Source organism: Phyllobates terribilis, unplaced genomic scaffold, assembly GCF_046119375.1.
Source record: "Phyllobates terribilis strain yellow unplaced genomic scaffold, ASM4611937v1 Scaffold_5__5_contigs__length_657084704, whole genome shotgun sequence".
NCBI classification, from domain to species: domain Eukaryota; kingdom Metazoa; phylum Chordata; class Amphibia; order Anura; family Dendrobatidae; genus Phyllobates; species Phyllobates terribilis.
This window is the reverse complement of record NW_027362765.1, coordinates 49030739-49049981: the sequence shown is the minus strand read 5'-3', so window position 1 is coordinate 49049981 and position 19243 is coordinate 49030739. Positions and strand designations below refer to the sequence as shown.

Here is a 19243-nt window from a genome sequence, read left to right as displayed (position 1 = left end):
CCACTATCACAGATTGGTCCCAGACGCCGTGACCCTTTTGGCCTCAGAGTTCGTGAAATGTTCGCAGATTATTTTCTGGCGCCTGCAGGGTCAACACCCTTGCAAGATAATAATTTGTGTAAAGTTTGGACTATATGTCTTTTTTTGTTCCTTTCCCGTCCCTTCAAACAAAAGCTTATGAGTTGTGTAATAGCTTCTTTCTTTTTAAAAAAGAGTGTGAATAAAAAGACACAAGCATAAAGATATGTTTATTTGTCACAAATAAAAAAAAGCCTCAAGTCAGGCAAAACACTGGCAAAGTCTTTCTTCCCAAAAAAAAAGACCTACAAAATAACATTATAAATTATAAAATGAGGTAGGATTAGGTTGGGTAAAAAGATGAGGGGAAGGAACATACAAAAATGAGGATAGGCGTAGGTTGTAAGGGGGGTGGTATCGGTGTGCCTGTGGTGGCAAGTAGCAGCTATGGCACTCGGGCCACATGCTGTCCCCAGGTGGTGGTCCCTGGGACTACATTGGCTCCTATGACCAACATTGTAGGTATGGGAATGTGGCCCATGGTGCAATGCTTCCCTTGGTCTGCTGATGTGGTGCTGTTCAGACTGGCCAGCATGGTATCCATGGAAAGATGGCAGTGGCAGGGAGGCAGCGGTGCTTCTTATCAGAATCTCAAATACCTCCTGGGGATCATTGGGGAGGAGCAGAATGCCCGACTTTGTGACGAGCTTCAGATCTGTTGGAACCTTTCGCAAATGCTGCACCATACTGTGGCAAAAGGCCTCCTCCCCGTCATCATTCACTGTGGAAAATAGATAGTTGATGACTTGACTATCTACCAAGCATCATGTGGTGTTGGGAAGGAATTCCCTCTTTTGCCAGGCTCGGCGGGGTATGGGTACTGCTTGGGTTGAGGTGTCAAGCGGCAAGTTGGGGCTGCTGCTCTGCGCCTGGTCCTCATCTGGGTCTATTGCTGGGCCAGCTCCACTGGTGGGTCCACCACCTCAGACTCAGATGGTGTGTCCCTGTTCCATAAGTTGGTATCAGTTCTGTAATTTGAAATTTGCATGCTAAGTAGAACAATAATATGCATACAAAGCACTATTTTTAACAACTGCACAAAGGTTTGATCTTACGGTTTGAGATCCTGTCACGCACAGTATAGGAAAGACAAAGTGCAACACGAAGGGATGAGGGGAAAGGAGCCCAGACACTAAGGAAAGAGGGGATGGAGACCTCTTAGGCTGATCTGATATCACCCTGTCTTCCCTACATTCCCTATATTGGTTTCTCACCAATCTCTGATCAGGAACCTAAAATCCTGTATCTCCCTAGAGCTAGGCTCTGACTAGGGAAGGGGGGGATGAGCGCTAGTCAGTCCCCACTAACAACTAAAGACAGCAAGGGGAGACAGACATGGGGGAAGTAACTTAGCTTGAGCCGACTTCAGAGAGATTGCACATATGGCCTGTTAGCACCGAAGAGGAAGTAAGCAGACGGCAACAACTCCAAGCCTTCACAAGGGGTCATGTGAACATCACCGGCACCGCCCTATAGCAGACTGAAAATAAACACCCAGGCCAGCGTGTTAATTAGTGCAGGAGGAAGGTAACCGCTGGGTCCTAGAGTGAGACAGGTTCTAAGAAGGTGTCTGTAATGCCAAACGAAGGGATCTCCTGCAATCAACTGCAGGGCGACTGTCTGTCACATCTGACACACCCATGACAGGATGGGCCCAAGGAAATTGAGCCTACTCATGTAGAGATAGGGTCTTTTTGGGGGGGCCCATATCCACTTTTGGCTCTTCGCTGGCGCTCCCTTCTGTACTTATGCATGCAGCTGTGCCATTGTCTTGTCACATCAGTCACTGGAATGGGTACAGAACAAAAATAATCAGATCGTGAATCAAACAAACCCACAAATAAAACGTGTATGGGTTTTGTCCTTCTGCAATGGAGTATGTGTATATTTGCAAATTATGAAGTATATGATTCTTCTTTTTTGTGAATTCATTTTAGGATGAAATTTACATTGCCAATTTGAGGAGGCCCGAGCCCAAAAATGATGGGATGTCACTTTTTGCTAAATGTGAATTTCAGCCATAAATTATGGTAGGTATCAACACGCAGTTGGTCTTTTGGTTACATAGTAAATTTTTTTTTCAATTCATCTGTCCAACAAGTTAATACATGTCGGGGTGCATTAGGTGTGTTTGACATTTTGGGAAGCGGCACTTGTCTAATTGTCACCTACTGGGCGCCAGTTCTTTCCGGGGTAAGCCTTTGAGCCTGCGTTTCTATATTCTGGTTTATAACTTTTGAGCCATATATTTTTTCAGGTCTTTGCCTAGGTATTTTTTTGGTTACTCTGCCCTCTCATATTATCAATGATAGCTGCTTTACTACTTGGTTATGAGGTTCTTTGTAGTCACCTAGTTATTTCTGGGTTTACATTCCTTTTTTATGGCCATTCATTAACTCCTGCAACCTTCTATTAGGTTCAATAGGCTCCCTGGTTTACTTGCGCCCTTGCTGCTATTCTTATTACTTATCCTTGTTTTCTTACAGTCTGTTATTTAGATCTTGTACTTTTTAATGAATTTGCATGTATTTAATAAAGTTATTCGATATTATTGATAAACCCTAAAAACTCAGTTTCTTCATTGGTTTCATGTTTCTTCGAGTGGTTCACTAGCAGTGGCACACACCCGTTCTGTTGTGTTGATGTGTCAGCTAACATTTAGCATTAATGAACACACATCCAGCATGATGTTAGATGTGGCATTAGGTAAGTTTGGCCAAATTCATGCAAAAATGGACTGCAAGTAGATATGCTGACAAGCAATATATCATATGTGGGACAGAAATGAAAGTAGCAAATATTATAATTACTAAATGAAAGATAAACTTACTAATTCCAATTTGGACATCACGGTGACTGTCGTCATACTGCAGGTGTCATTTGTTTGAAAATATACTATGTCCATGACGTATCCCGCTTCTGTTTGTCGACGTAGCCCGAGTCCCTGGTGTCCCATAACTCAGGTCACTCCTGTACGAGAATCAGGAGCATCCCCACATTGATGGGCCGAGACATCCTCTATTTCACTTTAATCCGTGGAGGCGTGTATAGCTTATCTTGGCTCAAGTTATGGGAGAGTTCCACTGTGTGTGGAACTTCCTGTCATGGGATGATTGATTATCTTGTGTAATTTTTTTTTTTTTTCTATGCGTAAAAATCAGACGGAATACGCATGGTCCATTTTTTCTCTCGCACCCAATGACTTGCATTAGCGAGTCTCGTCCAATATACACAGACACTCGCAGGATGCTGCCATTTTTTTCTCATGCCGAATACAGCTGAAAAAATATATACAGTACATACAGTGCCTACAAGTAGTATTCAACCCCCTGCAGATTTAGCTGGTTTGATAAGATGCAAATAAGTTAGAGCCTTCAAACTGCAAATGAGAGTAAGTTTTATGAACAGAAGCATAAATCTTACTAACCAAAAAGTTATGTTGCTCAGTTGAATTTTATTAAATTTTAAACATAAAAGTGTGGGTCAATTATTATACAACCCCTATGTTTAATATTTTGTGGAATAACCCTTGTTTGCAATTACAGCTAATAATCGTCTTTTATAAGACCTGATCAGGCCGGCACAGGTCTGTGGAGTTATCTTGGCCCACTCCTCCATGCAGATCTTCTCCAAGTTATCTAGGTTCTTTGGGTGTCTCATGTGGACTTTATTCTTGAGCTCCTTCCACAAGTTTTCAATTGGGTTAAGGTCAGGAGACTGACTAGGCCACTCCAACACCTTGACTTTTTCCCTCTTGAACCAGGCCTTGGTTTTCTTGGCTGTGTGCTTTGGGTCGTTGTCTTGTTGGAAGATGAAATTACGACCCATCTTAAGATCCTTGATGGAGGAGCGGAGGTTCTTGGCCAAAATCTCCAGGTAGGCCGTGCTATCCATCTTCCCATGGATGCGGACCAGATGGCCAGGCCCCTTGGCTGAGAAACAGCCCCACAGCATGATGCTGCCACCACCATGCTTGACTGTAGGGATGGTATTCTTGGGGTCGTATGCAGTGCCATCCAGTCTCCAAACGTCACGTGTGTGGTTGGCACCAAAGATCTCGATCTTGGTCTCATCAGACCATAGAACCTTGAACCAGTCTGTCTCAGAGTCCTCCAAGTGATCATGAGCAAACTGTAGACGAGCCTTGACATGACGCTTTGAAAGTAAAGGTACCATACAGGCTCGTCTGGAACGGAGACCATTGCGGTGGAGTACGTTACTTATGGTATTGACTGAAACCAATGTCCCCACTGCCATGAGATCTTCCCGGAGCTCCTTCCTTGTTGTCCTTGGGTTAGCCTTGACTCTTCGGACAAGCCTGGCCTCGGCACGGGAGGACACTTTCAAAGGCTGTCCAGGCCGTGGAAGGCTAACAGTAGTTCCATAAGCCTTCCACTTACGGATGATGCTCCCAACAGTGGAGACAGGTAGGCCCAACTCCTTGGAAAGGGTTTTGTACCCCTTGCCAGCCTTGTGACCCTCCACAATCTTGTCTCTGATGGCCTTGGAATGCTCCTTTGTCTTTCCCATGTTGACCATGTCTGAGTGCTGTTCACAAGTTTGGGGAGGGTCTTAAATAGTCAGAAAAGGCTGGCAAAAGAGATCTTTAATCCACACATGTGAAGCTCATTATTCTTGGTGCCTGAACTACTTCTTAATACTTTAGGGGGACCAAACAGAATTCTTGTGGTTTGAGGGGTTGAATAATAAATGACACGCTGAATTAACTTTTAAAAAAAAAAAAAAAAAAAAAAAAATTTGCTGCAGTGCATTTCCCACTTCCAGGCTGATCTACAGTACAAATATCACAATGCCAAGTTAATTCCGCATGTGTCAACCAGCTAAATCTGCAGGGGGTTGAATACTACTTGTAGGCACTGTATATGCACTACCTCATTGAATAACATTGGTCCGAGTGCAATCCGATATTTTCTCGCATTAAACTCGTCCTATTTATAATCCAGTGTGAACGAACCCAAAGAGAGTGAATCTTGTGGAATTCAAATTCGCCATCTTCCTCAAGCTGCAAATCAAAATAATTTGAAGTTTCTAATTGTCCTGAAAAGATGTGTATGATGGTGTTAGGTCTCCTAGGACGGTATCCAATCACTTTTGCATAAAGACAGTCTTACTAAGATGAATGGGAAGTCAATGTACTTCTGCTCAAAACATTGCCCCAGTGGACCATGAAAAACATGTACTGTCACTGGCCATAATTGCGGTTCCATGTGTCTATGGTAGCATGCACCTTGCTGCACAATGACAATATCAAGGAATAACCCACCACAATATCAGCCATGTGAGAGTACAGAGTAGTGGCCTGGAGAAATAATGGCAGCCAGTGAGTATCCTCCATTCAGTAGCTATACTAGGGAATTAATATGCCGATCTTAATAAGCTCCCATCCCATACTAGCCCTATCCTGGATCTCCTCATACCTTTCCAACTGCACATTTAGCATCTCATACTCTCACACTACCTCCTCATCCTGCCCTCTCTCTGTTGGAGTCCCTCAATGCTCTGTCCTAGGACCCCTACTCTTCTCCATCTATACCCTTGACCTGGGACAACTCATGAAGTCCCGTGGCTTCCAGTATCACCTATACACTGATGACACTCAGATCTAACTCTCTGGCTCAGACGTCACCTCTATGCTGTCCAGAATCCCAGAGTGTCTATCAGCCATATCCTTTTTCTTCTCCTCTCGCTTCCTCAAGTTCAATGTGGACAAATCTGAATTCATCATCTTTCCTCCATCTCACGTATCTTCCCTACCTGATCTGTCACAATAAATGGCATCACACTTTCCCCTGTACTGGATGTCCGCTGCCTCAGAGTAACTCTCGACTGCCCTGTCCTTCAAATCACACATTCAAGCTCTTTCCACATCCTGTCGCCTTCAACTCAAAATGCTTGTGCATGCCCTCATCATCTCCAACCTCGACTACTGCAACATCCTTCTCTGTGGCCTCTCTGCTAACACTCTCATCCCTCTCCAGTCTGTTCTTAACTCTGCTGCCTGACTAACTCATCTCTCTCCTCGCTACTCCTCTACTTCTCCCCTCTGCAAATCTCTATACAGAGTATAGTGGCTCATTAACACCTTGGCGAGCTTTGGCCAATGCATTTGGTACCACCTTTCCTAAACTCTATAGTCTCTGAGAAAATAACATAGCATCTAAAGAATAAAGAAAAGCCCAAATGCAGGCACGCAAGTTTCAAAAGAAAACATTTCTTATTAAATGGCAACAGGTATTGAGACACAAAACAAAAGAAAACCAAGTATTGAGACACAGCTACATATATATTTCTGTAAAATAGTAAGTGTGCATGGTCTTTATTTAGGTGTGTAATCTAAATTCTATTATTTTGGATAACAAATATTACTTAGTTTGCATATTTCTTATTCATCGTTTATTGCTCTAAATTGCTATCCAGTTCACGTGTATGATGTGATTTTTGTTTGTCTGTAAATGTAGCATTTTTTTACTGGAGTAAAAAAAAATGTGTGAGTTCTTTAAGGTTTAACCACTTCACGATCTAGGACGTATCCATACGTCATAGGTCGTGGCCCTGCACTCCGGCGCTGAGCCCGCATCTTTGATCTGATCAGCTGTCATGTGCCCCTAACAGCCGCGGGTGGAATCGCGATCCATAAGATCCTGCCCATCCATAAGATAAGACCAGCCCATTGGCGAGCCTGTCACATGATCACGGGGCGCTGATGGGTTGGAATGACAACCCGGGGTCTGCAGAAGACCCCTGTGGTTGTCGTAGCTGATTTGCTATGATCGCCACCCAACATAGCAGGCCTTCAAAAATGTAACACAAGCCATCAGAAGATCACAGCTTCTAGTCTCCCATGGAGACTATTGAAAAATGTGAAAAGTTAAAAAAAAAGTTTTTAAAAATATAAAAAAATATTAAAGTTCAAATCACCCCCTTTTGCTCCATTCAAAATAAAACCATTTTAAAAAAAAACACATATTTAGTATCGCCACGTTCAGAATCGCCCGATCTATCAATATGAAAAATAATTAATTATATCGGTAAACAATGTAACTAGAAAAAAAAATCAAAACGCCAGAATTACATTATTTTGGTCGCCGCAACATTGAAATAAATGCAATAATGGGCAATCAAAACGGTGTATCTATCCCACAATTGTATCATTAAAAACGTCAGTTCAGCACGCAAAAAATAAGCCCTCACCCGGCCCCAGATCCCGAAAAATGGAGAAGCTAAGGGTCTCGGAAAATGGCACCATTTTTTTTTTAATTTTTTTTACAAACTTTGGATTCTTTTTTTTCACCACTTAAATAAAAAAGAACCTATACATGTTTGTTATTGACAAACTCGTAATGACCTGGAGAATCATATTGGCAGGTCAATTTTAGCATTTAGTGAACATGGTAAAAAAAAAAAAAACAACTATTGTGGAACTGCACTTTTTTTGCAATTTCACCGTTCTTGGAATTTTTTTCCCGTTTTCCAGTATACGATATGGTAAAACCAATGGTGTCATTCAAATTTACAACTCGTCCCGCAAAAAACAAGCCCTCACATGGCCATATTGATCAAAAAATAAAAAAGTTACGGCTCTGGGAAGAAGGGGAACAAAGAAATGAAAAAAAAAAAAAAAAGGAAAAACCCAAGGTCGTGAAGGGGTTAAGATATCTTTTTGTGAGAAAAACATGTCATGCCATTTAGAACAGAATTCTGTCTTTGATATGTATGTTGGAAACATTTGTCAATATGAAGGGAGTTCTCTGATATGTAACAAGATCTGACGTAAACAAACATTTTTTTCTTTTCTAAATCTGTGCCCCCCCTTGATTGTTTATAACAATTTGCACTTCTCTTATACACAATGTACTTACTTACTAGTTCAGCCTCCTGTGGTCTTAGTCTAAGCCTCCAGCTTGAGTTCTAGCTTTCATCCTACATGTTATTCCTTTATTCTTTATTATGCAGCATCTTAATATCATCACATGGCCAGTTAGAACCAGTACCAGCTCAATGATCTACGATGACACTGTGATTATCTTTCCCTATAGGCTCTCCTAAATAAACTAACAGATAAGTACACAGTGAATGAGGCTAAACTGTGCTCTCCAACACAATAATTGTCCTTATAATTGTATGATAGGCACTGTACAGTCATCATCATTATCTTTGATACATTACTATGCAAATCATAGAATCATAGAATGGTAGAGTTGGAAGGGACCTCCTGGGTCATCTGGTCCAACCCCCTGCTCAAAGCAGGATTCACTAGATCATCTCAGACAGATGTCTGTCCAGCCTCTGTTTGAAGACGTCCATTGAAGGGGAACTCACCACCTCTCGTGGCAGCCTGTTCCACTCATTAATCACCCTAACTGTCAAAAAGTTTTTTCTAATATCTAATCTGTGTCTCCTCCCATTTAGTTTCATCCCATTGCTTCTAGTCTTTCCTTGTGCAAATGAGAATAAAGATGATCCTTCTACAATGTGACAGCCCTTGACATATTTGTAGACAGCTATTAAGTCTCCTCTCAGTCTTCTTTTTTGCAAGCTAAACATTCCCAAATCCTGCAACCGTTCCTCATAGGACATGGTTTGCAGACCAGTCACCATTCTGGTCGCTCTTATCTGAACTTGCTCCAGTTTGTCTATGTCTTTTTTAAAATGTGGTGCCCAAAACTGTACACAGTATTCCAGATGAGGTCTGACCAAAGAGGAGTAAAGACCGATAATGACTTCACGTGATCTAGACTGTATGCTTCTGTTAATACATCCCAGAATTGTATTTGCCTTTTTTGCTGCTGCATCACACTGTTGACTCATGTTCAGTCTATGATCTATTAGTATACCTAAGTCTTTTTCACATGTACTGTTGCTTAGCTCTATTCCTCCCATTCTGTATAGGCTTTTTTTATTTTTATTGCCCAGATGTAGTACTTTGCATTTTTCCCTGTTAAAAACCATTCTGTTGGTTGCTGCCCACTGCTCCAGTTTATTTAGGTCTTTTTGAATCCTCTCTCTCTCTTCTCTAGTATTAGCTATCCCTCCTAGCTTTGTGTCATCAGCAAATTTAATCAGTTTACCCTCAATTCCTTCATCTAAATCATTGATAAAGATGTTGAACAATACAGGTCCCAGGACGGAGCCCTGTGGTACCCCACTTGAGACATTCATCCAGCTGGATGTGAAGCCATTTACAACCACCCTTTGAGTCCGATCACTAAGCCAGTTATGAATCCACCTAACAGTTGCCTGGTCCATTGCATACTTGGTCATTTTTTCAATAAGGATGGTGTGAGATACTTTGTCAAATGCTTTGCTGAAGTCAAGATATACTATATCTACAGCATTTCCCTGATCCACCCAGTCAGTGATTCTGTCATAGAAGGAAATTAAGTTAGTCTGACATGACTTGTTAGTTACAAACCCATGCTGACTCTGGTTAATCACTTCATTCTTATCCATGTACTTACATACATGTTGTTTAATAATTTGTTCAAAGATCTTTCCTGGTATAGAAGTCAGACTCACCGGCCTATAGTTCCCTGGGTCCACCTTCTTCCCCTTTTTGAAGATAGGAACAACATTTGCTCTTCTCCAGTCTTCTGGGACTTCTCCTGTTCTCCAAGAATTTTCCAAGATTATGGAGAGTGGTTCTAAAATTTCTTCTACGATCTCCTTCAGTACTCTGGGGTGTAATTCATCTGGACCTGGAGACTTGAACTCATTTATGTTAGCTAAATATTCCCTCACAATCTTTCTGTTTATAGATAACTTGGATTCCTCTATTCCTTTAAAAGGACAGTGAAGATCAGTTGATGTTACATTTTCTTTCTGAGAGAAAAGAGATGCAAAATAGGAATTAAAAAGTTCGGCCTTCTCAACATCCTCTCTTACCATTTCTCCATTTTCATCCTGTAAAAATCCTATAGCATCTTTGACTTTTCTTTTACTTTTGACATACCCCCAAAATCCTTTTTTATTGCTTTTGACATCTCTTGCAAGCCTTAATTCATTGTCAGCTTTAGCTAACATGATACGTGCCCTGCAGGATCTGCAGACTGCATTATAATCTTCTTTAGATATGCCTCCCTTTTCCATTTAATAAACATTTCTTTCTTTCTTTTTAGCATGTGTTTAAGTTCTGTGTTCATCCATCCTGGTTTCCTTAAATGCTTCCCATTCTTCCTACTTTTCGGGATTGTTAACGATTGTGCTTTGAGAATCTCATTTTTAAAAATTTCCCATCCTTCCTGGACATTTTTGTCCTTAAGGACATCCAGCCATTGGATCCCTCCTATTCTCTTTCTGAGTCTCTTAAAATCTGCCTTTCTAAAATCTAACCTTGAAGTTTGAGTCTTCACATGTCTTCCTCCTCTAGTTATCCAAAATTCTATAATAGCATGATTGCTGCCTCCTAGGGTCCCAGCCACCTTTACCTCCTCAACCATTTCCTCCCTGTTTATAAGGATTAGATCCAAAGTAGCAGATCCCCTTGTATTCTCCCCTACCTTTTGGAAGATAAAGTTGTCAGCAAGAGAGGATAAGAATTTGCTTGACCTGTTAGTTTTACTTGAGAGAGATTCCCAACAAATGTCTGGATAGTTGAAATCTCCCATGACCACTACGTCATATTTTTTGGAGAACTTGGTCATTTGATACATAAAGAGTTCATCCATATCTTCAGCTTGCCCAGGTGGCCTGTAGTAAATGCCTACAATGGTGTCCTTTCCGTTGTTCTCTCCTTGTATTCTTACCCAAACAGTTTCCACAGAACTCCCAGTCTCTGAAGCTTCAATGTCTGTGCAGATATACGCTTTTCTAACATACAATGCAACACCTCCTCCTCGTTTATCAAGTCTGTTTCTTGCAAATAAGTTGCATCCTTTTAGCCTTTTATTCCAATCATGTGTATCGTCCCACCAAGTTTCAGTGATTCCAATGACATCATATTCCTTTTCCTGCATTAGTAGTTCCAATTCTCCTTGTTTGTTGCCCATGCTTTGTGCATTTGTATAAAAACATTTTAGTTTGTGATTGGTTTCTCTTCCTCCCATATTTTTATTATTTAAATTGTTTTGTCTTTGTTCTTCCTTTCCACTTCCAGTAGCAGAGATCTCAATAGTATTTTTGTCAGCTGTATGGCTTTTTCTGGCCTTTTGCTTCCCTTCCCACATTGTTCTAGTTTAAAGCTCTTCTGATGAGTGTAGCAAGGCGACTTCCAAATACATGTTTTCCAGTCTTCGTAAGGTGCACCCCATCTCTAGCAAGTAGTCCATCGTATAGGTAATTCATTCCGTGATCCAGAAATCCAAATCCTTGTTGACGGCACCATCGACGTAGCCAGTTGTTCACCTGTAGAATCTTATTCCACCTCATTGTTCCATGGCCATCCACTGGGGGGATGGATGAGAAGACCAACTGCGCTCCCAATTCTTTCACTTTCTTGCCTAAGTCTTCAAAGTCACTGCAGATGGTTTCCAGGTCCTTTCTTGCGGTGTCATTTGTCCCCACATGTATTAGCAGGAATGGGTAGTGATCTGTAGGTCTGAAGAGTCTTGATATCCTGTCAGACACATCTTTAATTTTTGCTCCTGGAAGACAGCACATTTCTCTTGAGGTTATGTCTGGTCTGCAGATAGCGGCCTCTGTTCCTCTTAGGAATGTCTTAGGCAGGTATGGAAAAAATGCTGCAAAGTAACAATGCTTTCAAAATTAGAAGTGTTATTAGTTTATTTTTATCAATTAACAAAATGCAAAGTGAATGAGCAAAACAAAAATCTAAATCAACTCATCAATTTTTGTAGGTATACTTGTCACTGTCACTTATACACCGTTTTGAAGGAACTAAGAAGGGAGGTTGTTAGAAACATCTTGGTAGAACTAGGCTAATGAAAATACTTCTGTCTCTTCTTGTAAATACCACAGACTCAATGATGTTGGGATCAGGGCTCTGCGGGGGCCATAGTTATCCCTTCCTTGACCCCTTGTTCTTCTTTACACTGAAGGCTGGTCTTAATAACATTTGCTGTATCATTGGCTATATCGGTGTCGTGCTGCACAATACATTTGGAGCCAATCAGATGTCTTCCTGATGGTATTTCATGATAGCTAAATATATACCTATATTTTTTCAGCATTGAGGACATTATTTATCCTGCCTAAATTCCCAATTCAATTTGCTGAAATTCAGGCCAAAACTTGAGAGAAACCTCCACCATGCTTCAGTGTTGCCTGTACAAGATTAAATAACAGAAAGAGGACAGCACCTTGTGTGATATGTTTAAACAAATTCGTATACAAAGCAGAGATACCCAAAAAGGAGTGCTCATCTTTTAATTTCTAAAAGCGAATATCACCCTGTTACAGGGTAAAAGTAATAGTAATGACTGATGATGCTGGGCATCTCCTTCTGTGCCTTTCTTTCTCCAGAAGAGTTTCGGACTGTTCACCAAACAGTAGATATGTCTTTTTTTTCTACTGTATACGTACCTACTCACTGTTGCCTATGAACCTCATTTTTAATTTCTCTTAAGCCCTTCAGTGAAGAAATTGCCCTCTGTTATGAGTCCAGAGCACCTACTGCCATTTTCCTGCACCCCCAGTTCATGTTTTCTTGCATAGAAAAGAAGAGATAAAAAGAATATGTCTGGTCAGACTTCTATGAACAGTAGATGTAGGTGTAGCTAGGGCCCACTGGTTTCTGTCAGTTCTGAGCTGATGGCATCACTGGACATCTTTCAGTTTTGAAGGGAAGTAAGCACGATATGTTTTTCATCTGCTGCACTAAGTTTCCTTGGCCAACCACTGCATCCATTGTCCTCAATGTTGTCAATTTCTTGGTATTATCAATGCGGAGAAATACTGGCAGATAACATACAGCCAATGTTATTAAGAACCATCTACACCATAAAGAAGATCAAGAAGTTGTGGAAGTGATGATATGGTCCCTACAGAGACATGATCTCAACATCGAGTCTCTATAGGATTACATGAAGAGACAGAAGGATTGGCGCAAGCGACATCTACAGAAATTGTGTGGTTAGATCTTCAAGATGTCTAGACTAACCTCCCTGCAGAGTTGCTTCAAAAACTGTGTGCAAGTGTATCTAGAAGGATTTATGCTTTTTTTAAAGCAAAGCCAAATACCGAGTTGATTTTTCTGTTGATCATTCAGTTTGTATTTTGTTAATTAGTAAAAATAAACTATAAAACAGTCTAATTTTTAATTCTTGCAAGCATTCTTACTTTGCAGCATTTTTTCAACACCGCTAAGACTTTTGCACAGTACTGTAGAACTTAGGTGGTAAAGTCCATAGAATTGCATCACATAGGAACTTCTATTGACCAAGATGGAAATTTCAGATAAAATAAAACCATGTAATTTCTAGGAATGTTACCATTTGATCACATGGCCTAACTGAAGAGAAACATACAACAAATTTGCAGAAAGGAAGGAACAACTCAGTAAGGCAATAATATTTAATTATATATATTGGGAGACCAATGACAGGATAAACTGAAACACAAAAAACAAAAGTGGAGTGCTTCTTTATAAGGTTTCCCACATTCTAGACATTAAATCAAGCTCATCAATGTGTGACTTCTGATGTTTATAAAGTTCTGATCTCTGGTTAAAACGTCTTCCACAGCTTGAACACAAAAATGGCTTGTTTCCTGCATGACTTCTCAGATGTGCAACAAAAGACGATTTCTGGGCAAAGCATTTCCCACATTCTGAACATCCATATGGCTTCTCTCCTGTGTGAATTCTCTGATGTGTAATAAGATTTGATTCATCTCTGAAACATCTCCTACATTCTGAGCATGAAAATGGTTTTTCTCCCGTGTGAGTCCTTTGATGTGAAACAAGAGTTCTTTTGTGGGAAAAACTTCTACCACATTCTAGGCATAGAAATGGCTTAGCTCCTGTGTGAATTCTCTGATGTATAACAAGTGCTGATTTAAGTATAAAACATTTCCCACATTCTAAACACGAAAATGGCCTCTCCCCTGTGTGAGTTCTCTGATGTGTAACAAGATTTGATTTATTTGCAAAACATTTGCCACATTCTGAACATAAAAATGGCTTCTCCCCTGTGTGAATTCTTTGATGAGTGGCAAGGGTTGTTTTAAGGGCAAAACATTTCCCACATTCTGAACATGAAAAGGTCTTCTCCTTTGCATGTCTTCTCTGCCTTGCAATACGCTTGGATTTTAGATGAAAAAATTTCTCACATTCTGAACATGAAAATATTTTCTCATGACTTAGCCCAAGATCCAATATATTTGTAAAACATTTTCCACATTTTGAACATGAAAATGGCACCACATCTGTGTGAATTTTATGATGTCTAACAAGATCTGATTTCTGATTAAAACATTTCCCACATTCCGAACATGAAAATGGCTTTTCTCCAGTGTGTCTGCTCAGATGTTTAACTAAATTAGCTCTATCTGTAAAACTTCTCCCACATTCTGAACATGAATATGGCTTCTCCCCTGTGTGAATTCTCTGATGTGTCACAAAACTTGATTTATGGCCAAAACATTTACCACATTCTGAACATAAATATGGCTTTTCCACTGCGGGGAACCTTTGACGTTTTACACCCCTTCTGTGATGTTTATTTTGTGTAACAGTCTGTGATAAATCAGAGGATGGGACATGTGGAAAAAGATCTGATATCAGAAATTTGGTGTGAAGGGTTGAGTGTATATCTGGGATAATGGCATGCTCTTCATATGTATCTTGTGTAATACCACCATCTTCTGCTTTAAATTCTAAACATATGAGATTTTCCTCAGAGTTCCAGGTATAGTAATCTGTCAAGAATAAAACTGATTATTTAGCAACATTTTGAACAATTCTATATAAACATTTCCATACAAATTGCAAGGCATGTAATAAATATCAATAATTATGAAGACAGTAGTGGCAAAAAAGATCACAATCTTACAGTAGAACTCAGAGCATAGAAGAGTAGATCATGATATTAGTCCACTAGACTATTCTCTTGCAGTTCCTGTATTAAAGTCATCAGCTTTAGATTTCAGGTTACCCATCAGCAACATTTTCTAGTGAAATATTCAGCGGAAACTCTTATAGGAAGCAGTGAATAATGTGATTAGGTGATGTCACCAACACTTCCTAATAAGTACTTAAGCACAAAGCAGAAGGGAGGAATAATATTGCCATATCAAAAGAATGTCATGACTTTGAAGCAACTGTAAAGCTATGTGCCCACGATGCGTTTTTCAAGCGTTTCCGCAGCGTAAAAGTTTGGGAAACGCTTGGTAAACCTTCCCCCATGGTCTCCAATGCAATTCCGCACTTTCAATGCCCATGCTGCGGATTTTTTCACAGCGTTTATGCTGCGCTCAAAAATCCGCAGCATGTCCATTAATTTTGCGGAAGCGCTGCGTTTTCACCGCCATTGACTTGCATTAGAACACGCCAATTCCGCAAGACTGCATCTGTACTTGCGTAATTGGCGCGTTCTAATGTGCGGATGGTACCCGGGTGTAGAGAGGAGAGGAGAGTCTCCTCCACACCCAGGTACCATAAAAAAAAAGAATAAAATAAAAAATAAAGATTATATTCACCTTCCAACGGCCCCCGGACTCCTTCTCTTTGCTTGCTGACAGATCGCGCAGGACTGAAGGACCTGCGCTGACGTCACAGTCATGTGACGGCAGGTCTTTTCAGTACCGCGATCTGACAGCAGCCAGCACAGGAGCGCAGCAAGTCTCGGGGGCCATCGGATGGTAAGTATTAGTTTATTTATTTTATTTTTAACCACTTTCTCGGGTCACACTATATAAATCCATGCCGTTTGCATGGATTTATATAGTGTGACCTAGTTGTCACAAGCACTTTCCAAGTGATGCTAATCGATTGGAAAGCGCTTGTCAATCCGCATGCGGAAATGTCAGTGAATAACGCTTCATTTCCGCATGTCCCTGGCAGGAAAACGCATGAACAATCCGCCAGGGATTTTCTGCCAGGGAGATGCAGAAACGCTCAGGAAAAAATCCTGAACATTTCTGCATCGTGGGCACATAGCCTAAAGCTGGATTAGCACATGCAGAAGACGTAAGAGAATCCGATAAGTAAAGTTGGTGTACAATAATGTGTCTGTGTTCCAACCAAGTCCAACATTGGCATAGAGTTTGTTTGTTCTCCCCGTGTTTAAGTGGGTTTCCTACTGGTAATCCAGTTTCCTCCCACACTCCAAAGACATACTGATAGGGAATTTAGATTGTAAGACCCAATGGGGCCAATGATGACAAAGTCTCTAAAGCGCTGTGGAATATGATGGGGCTACATAAGTAAACATAAATAAAAACTAGTCAAAGCCTGAGAGCCAGAATAACTGGTCGCGAATATAAAACTATCTATAGACCAACTATCTATATTAATGGTAATATACCAGAAGACCCTAAATAAATGTGAATACCATTTAATTTATAAGTTGCAGAGCTTAGCTCCTGATAATCTCAATGATATAATTGAAACAACTTATGACACTAGATACTTATCTGATTTCCTTTGGTCTCTAAAGGGGCATTTATGTAACGCTAATGCCGCTGTCCCACCATCGGCAAGTACATCAGCATACTCACTGTCCCGGCTGCTCAGCGGTGACTGTCCTGCACAACTTCCTGGTCTCCCGGCGGCGTGCACCCACGTTACATGAGCCCTGACTCCGCACCCGCAGTACCTGAACCCGAAGCAGCGCCCGCGGTACCTGTACCCTGAAGCCACACCCACAGTACCTGAGCCCTGACACCGCACCCGTGGCACCTGAACCCTAAAACTGCACTTGCAGCTGCACTTGCAGCACCTGGACCCAGAAGCCGCTCCAACGGTACATGAGCCTGAAGTAGCTCCAGTGGTACTGGAGCATGAAACTGCCACGGTGGTACCCGAGCCTGGCACTGCTCCTGCAGTTCCTGAACCCTGAAGCCGCATCAGAGCTACCTGAACCCCGAAGCCACACCAGCGGTACCTGAACCAGAAGCCATTCTGACAGTACATGAGTCTGAAGCCGCTCCAGAGATTCATGAGCCTGAAGCCGTTCTGGCAGTACATGAGCCTGAAAGCTTTCTGCCGGTACTTGAACCAGCATTAGTGTCAGTCCTGGTTAGCATTCCAGAGTCTGTACTGTCAGAACCTGTTCCATGATCTGAGTCCTGTCCTGCCAGTGACTCCGAGCCTGTGTCCGTGATACTGACCCCTGGGGTCAGCAGCTGCAGTAGCGGGGACTGCCTAGGCGTGGTACCTGTCAGCTACCTGCAGCCAGGGCTGTGGAGTCGGTAAGCCAAACCTCCGACTCCAACTCCCTTATACATGGCTCATATTTAAGCGATATATTTACGGTAGCACAGATTCATCTCAGCTTAAAGTCTAGACCTTTAGATCAGGAATAGGACAGACATTTATAGGACATTTTATAACTTTCCTAAATTCTTATGAAAAAAATATTCCCCACAAACTGCATTTAACTACTGTACCCAATTTATTATATATTTTAGGAGTTGGTCCATTTTATACAGACTCCACCAAAATGGACACCGACTCCACAGTCCTGCCTGCAGCTCAATTTACCTCCACCATCAGGAGCTCTAGTGAAGACAACGTAGCCACTCCTAGGTAAACCCGGCCCGTGGCACAGTGGGTCCACAATCCACATGTATGATAATTTACACTGCAAGATAATCATGAACGAGCATTTGCAATAAACTTGCCGTGTAAAAAAGCTGCAGATAATCGACACTTGTTATGTAGCATAAAAGATCATTGTTCTCTACAGTGCATTGTCCTGTGTAAACAACATTCGCACTGCCGAGAACAATGTCAGCGTATGCACAGTGAGCATTCTTATGTGGATTGTTCTGTGTTCATCGTTTACTTTGGTCTACCAGTGTAAACAGGATTTCAAATGACCACCGGTTGTAACATGCCACCGGTCGATCTGTGTACACAGACCCTAAATCAGCTACTATTGCACCACAGCTCTGACACAATATAGTAGTGTTTTTTTTTGCAGTGCCGCCATTGCGCTTTTTAGTAACCAATTGAAGATAGATATGATTCCTTATTTTCATTCTTTCAGATACTACACAATACGTAATAGCATATATATAGTTGAAACCAGAAGTTTACATAAACTATATAAAAAGACACATATGCATGTTTTTCTCAATATCTGACATGAAATACTGATGCGACAGCCACCCCCTCCATGAATTGGCAGATATGTGAGTGGCTGTGTAGTATTATAATGCACACAACTGCAGGTTGTATAGGATGCCAGTCACACAGATAGGTGTGATGCAGTGTCTGGCTTACAGCCTATTAATGACGCCCATAATTTTAAATCGAGTGGGTTGGTAATTTGACCTGGTGTTGGTAAAGCTGTTTTTTTCTGTGATTTTTTTTTGTCAATTAGGATTACCATAATTTTTAATATTTGCCAAATGCCAGAATAATGAGAGAGAGAATGTTTGAAGGCATTTTTATTACTTACTGCAAAGTGAAAAGTTTACATACATTTCATTAGTATTTGGTACCATTGCCCTTAAACTCAATGACTTGGGTCAAAAGTTTGGGATATCCTTCCACAAGCTTCTCACAACAGTTGGTCGAAATTCGGGCCCATTCCTCCTGACAAAACTGGTGTAACTGATCCAGGTTTGTAGATCGCCTTGCTCGCACCTGCCTTTGCTGCTTTGCCCATAAATTTTCAATAGGATTGAGATCAGGGCTTTGTGATGGCCACTCCAAAATATTGACTTTGTTATCCTTAAGCCACTTTGTTACCATTTTGGCAGTATGGTTTGGGTCATTGTCCATGGGAAGACCCATTTACGCCCAAGCTTTGACTTCCTGGCTGATGTCTTCAGATGTTGCTTCAGTATTGCCACATAATCTTCTTTTCTCATGATGCCATCTATTTTGTGAATTATATTAGTCCCATGATGCTGCCACCCCCGTGTTTCACAGTTGGTATGGTGTTCTTAGGCTTTCAAGCTTCTCCCTTTTTCCTCCAAACATAACGATGGTCATTATGCCCAAAAAGATTTTAGTTTCATCAGACCACAGGACACGTCTCCAAAAATTAAGGTCTTTGTTCCTGTGACTATTTGCAAACAT

The 19243-nt window shown here is 41.2% G+C and overlaps 2 protein-coding genes across 2 annotated transcripts in view; both read right to left on the bottom strand.

The window, feature by feature from the left end:
* The window catches only part of LOC141271435 (uncharacterized), a gene marked incomplete at its 5' end in the record, with an annotated part of 223463 nt that overhangs the window by 144079 nt on the left and 60141 nt on the right, over window positions 1-19243 (bottom strand). The gene's annotated exons all lie outside the window — the stretch shown is intronic.
* The window catches only part of LOC141271936 (uncharacterized), a 49599-nt gene continuing 43908 nt past the window's right edge, over window positions 13553-19243 (bottom strand). Inside the window, exon 7 of the mRNA XM_073682186.1 lies at window positions 13553-14670. Coding sequence (XP_073538287.1) covers window positions 13637-14670 — 1034 coding nt within the window. The 3' untranslated portion in view covers window positions 13553-13636. The remainder of the gene's footprint in view (window positions 14671-19243) is intronic.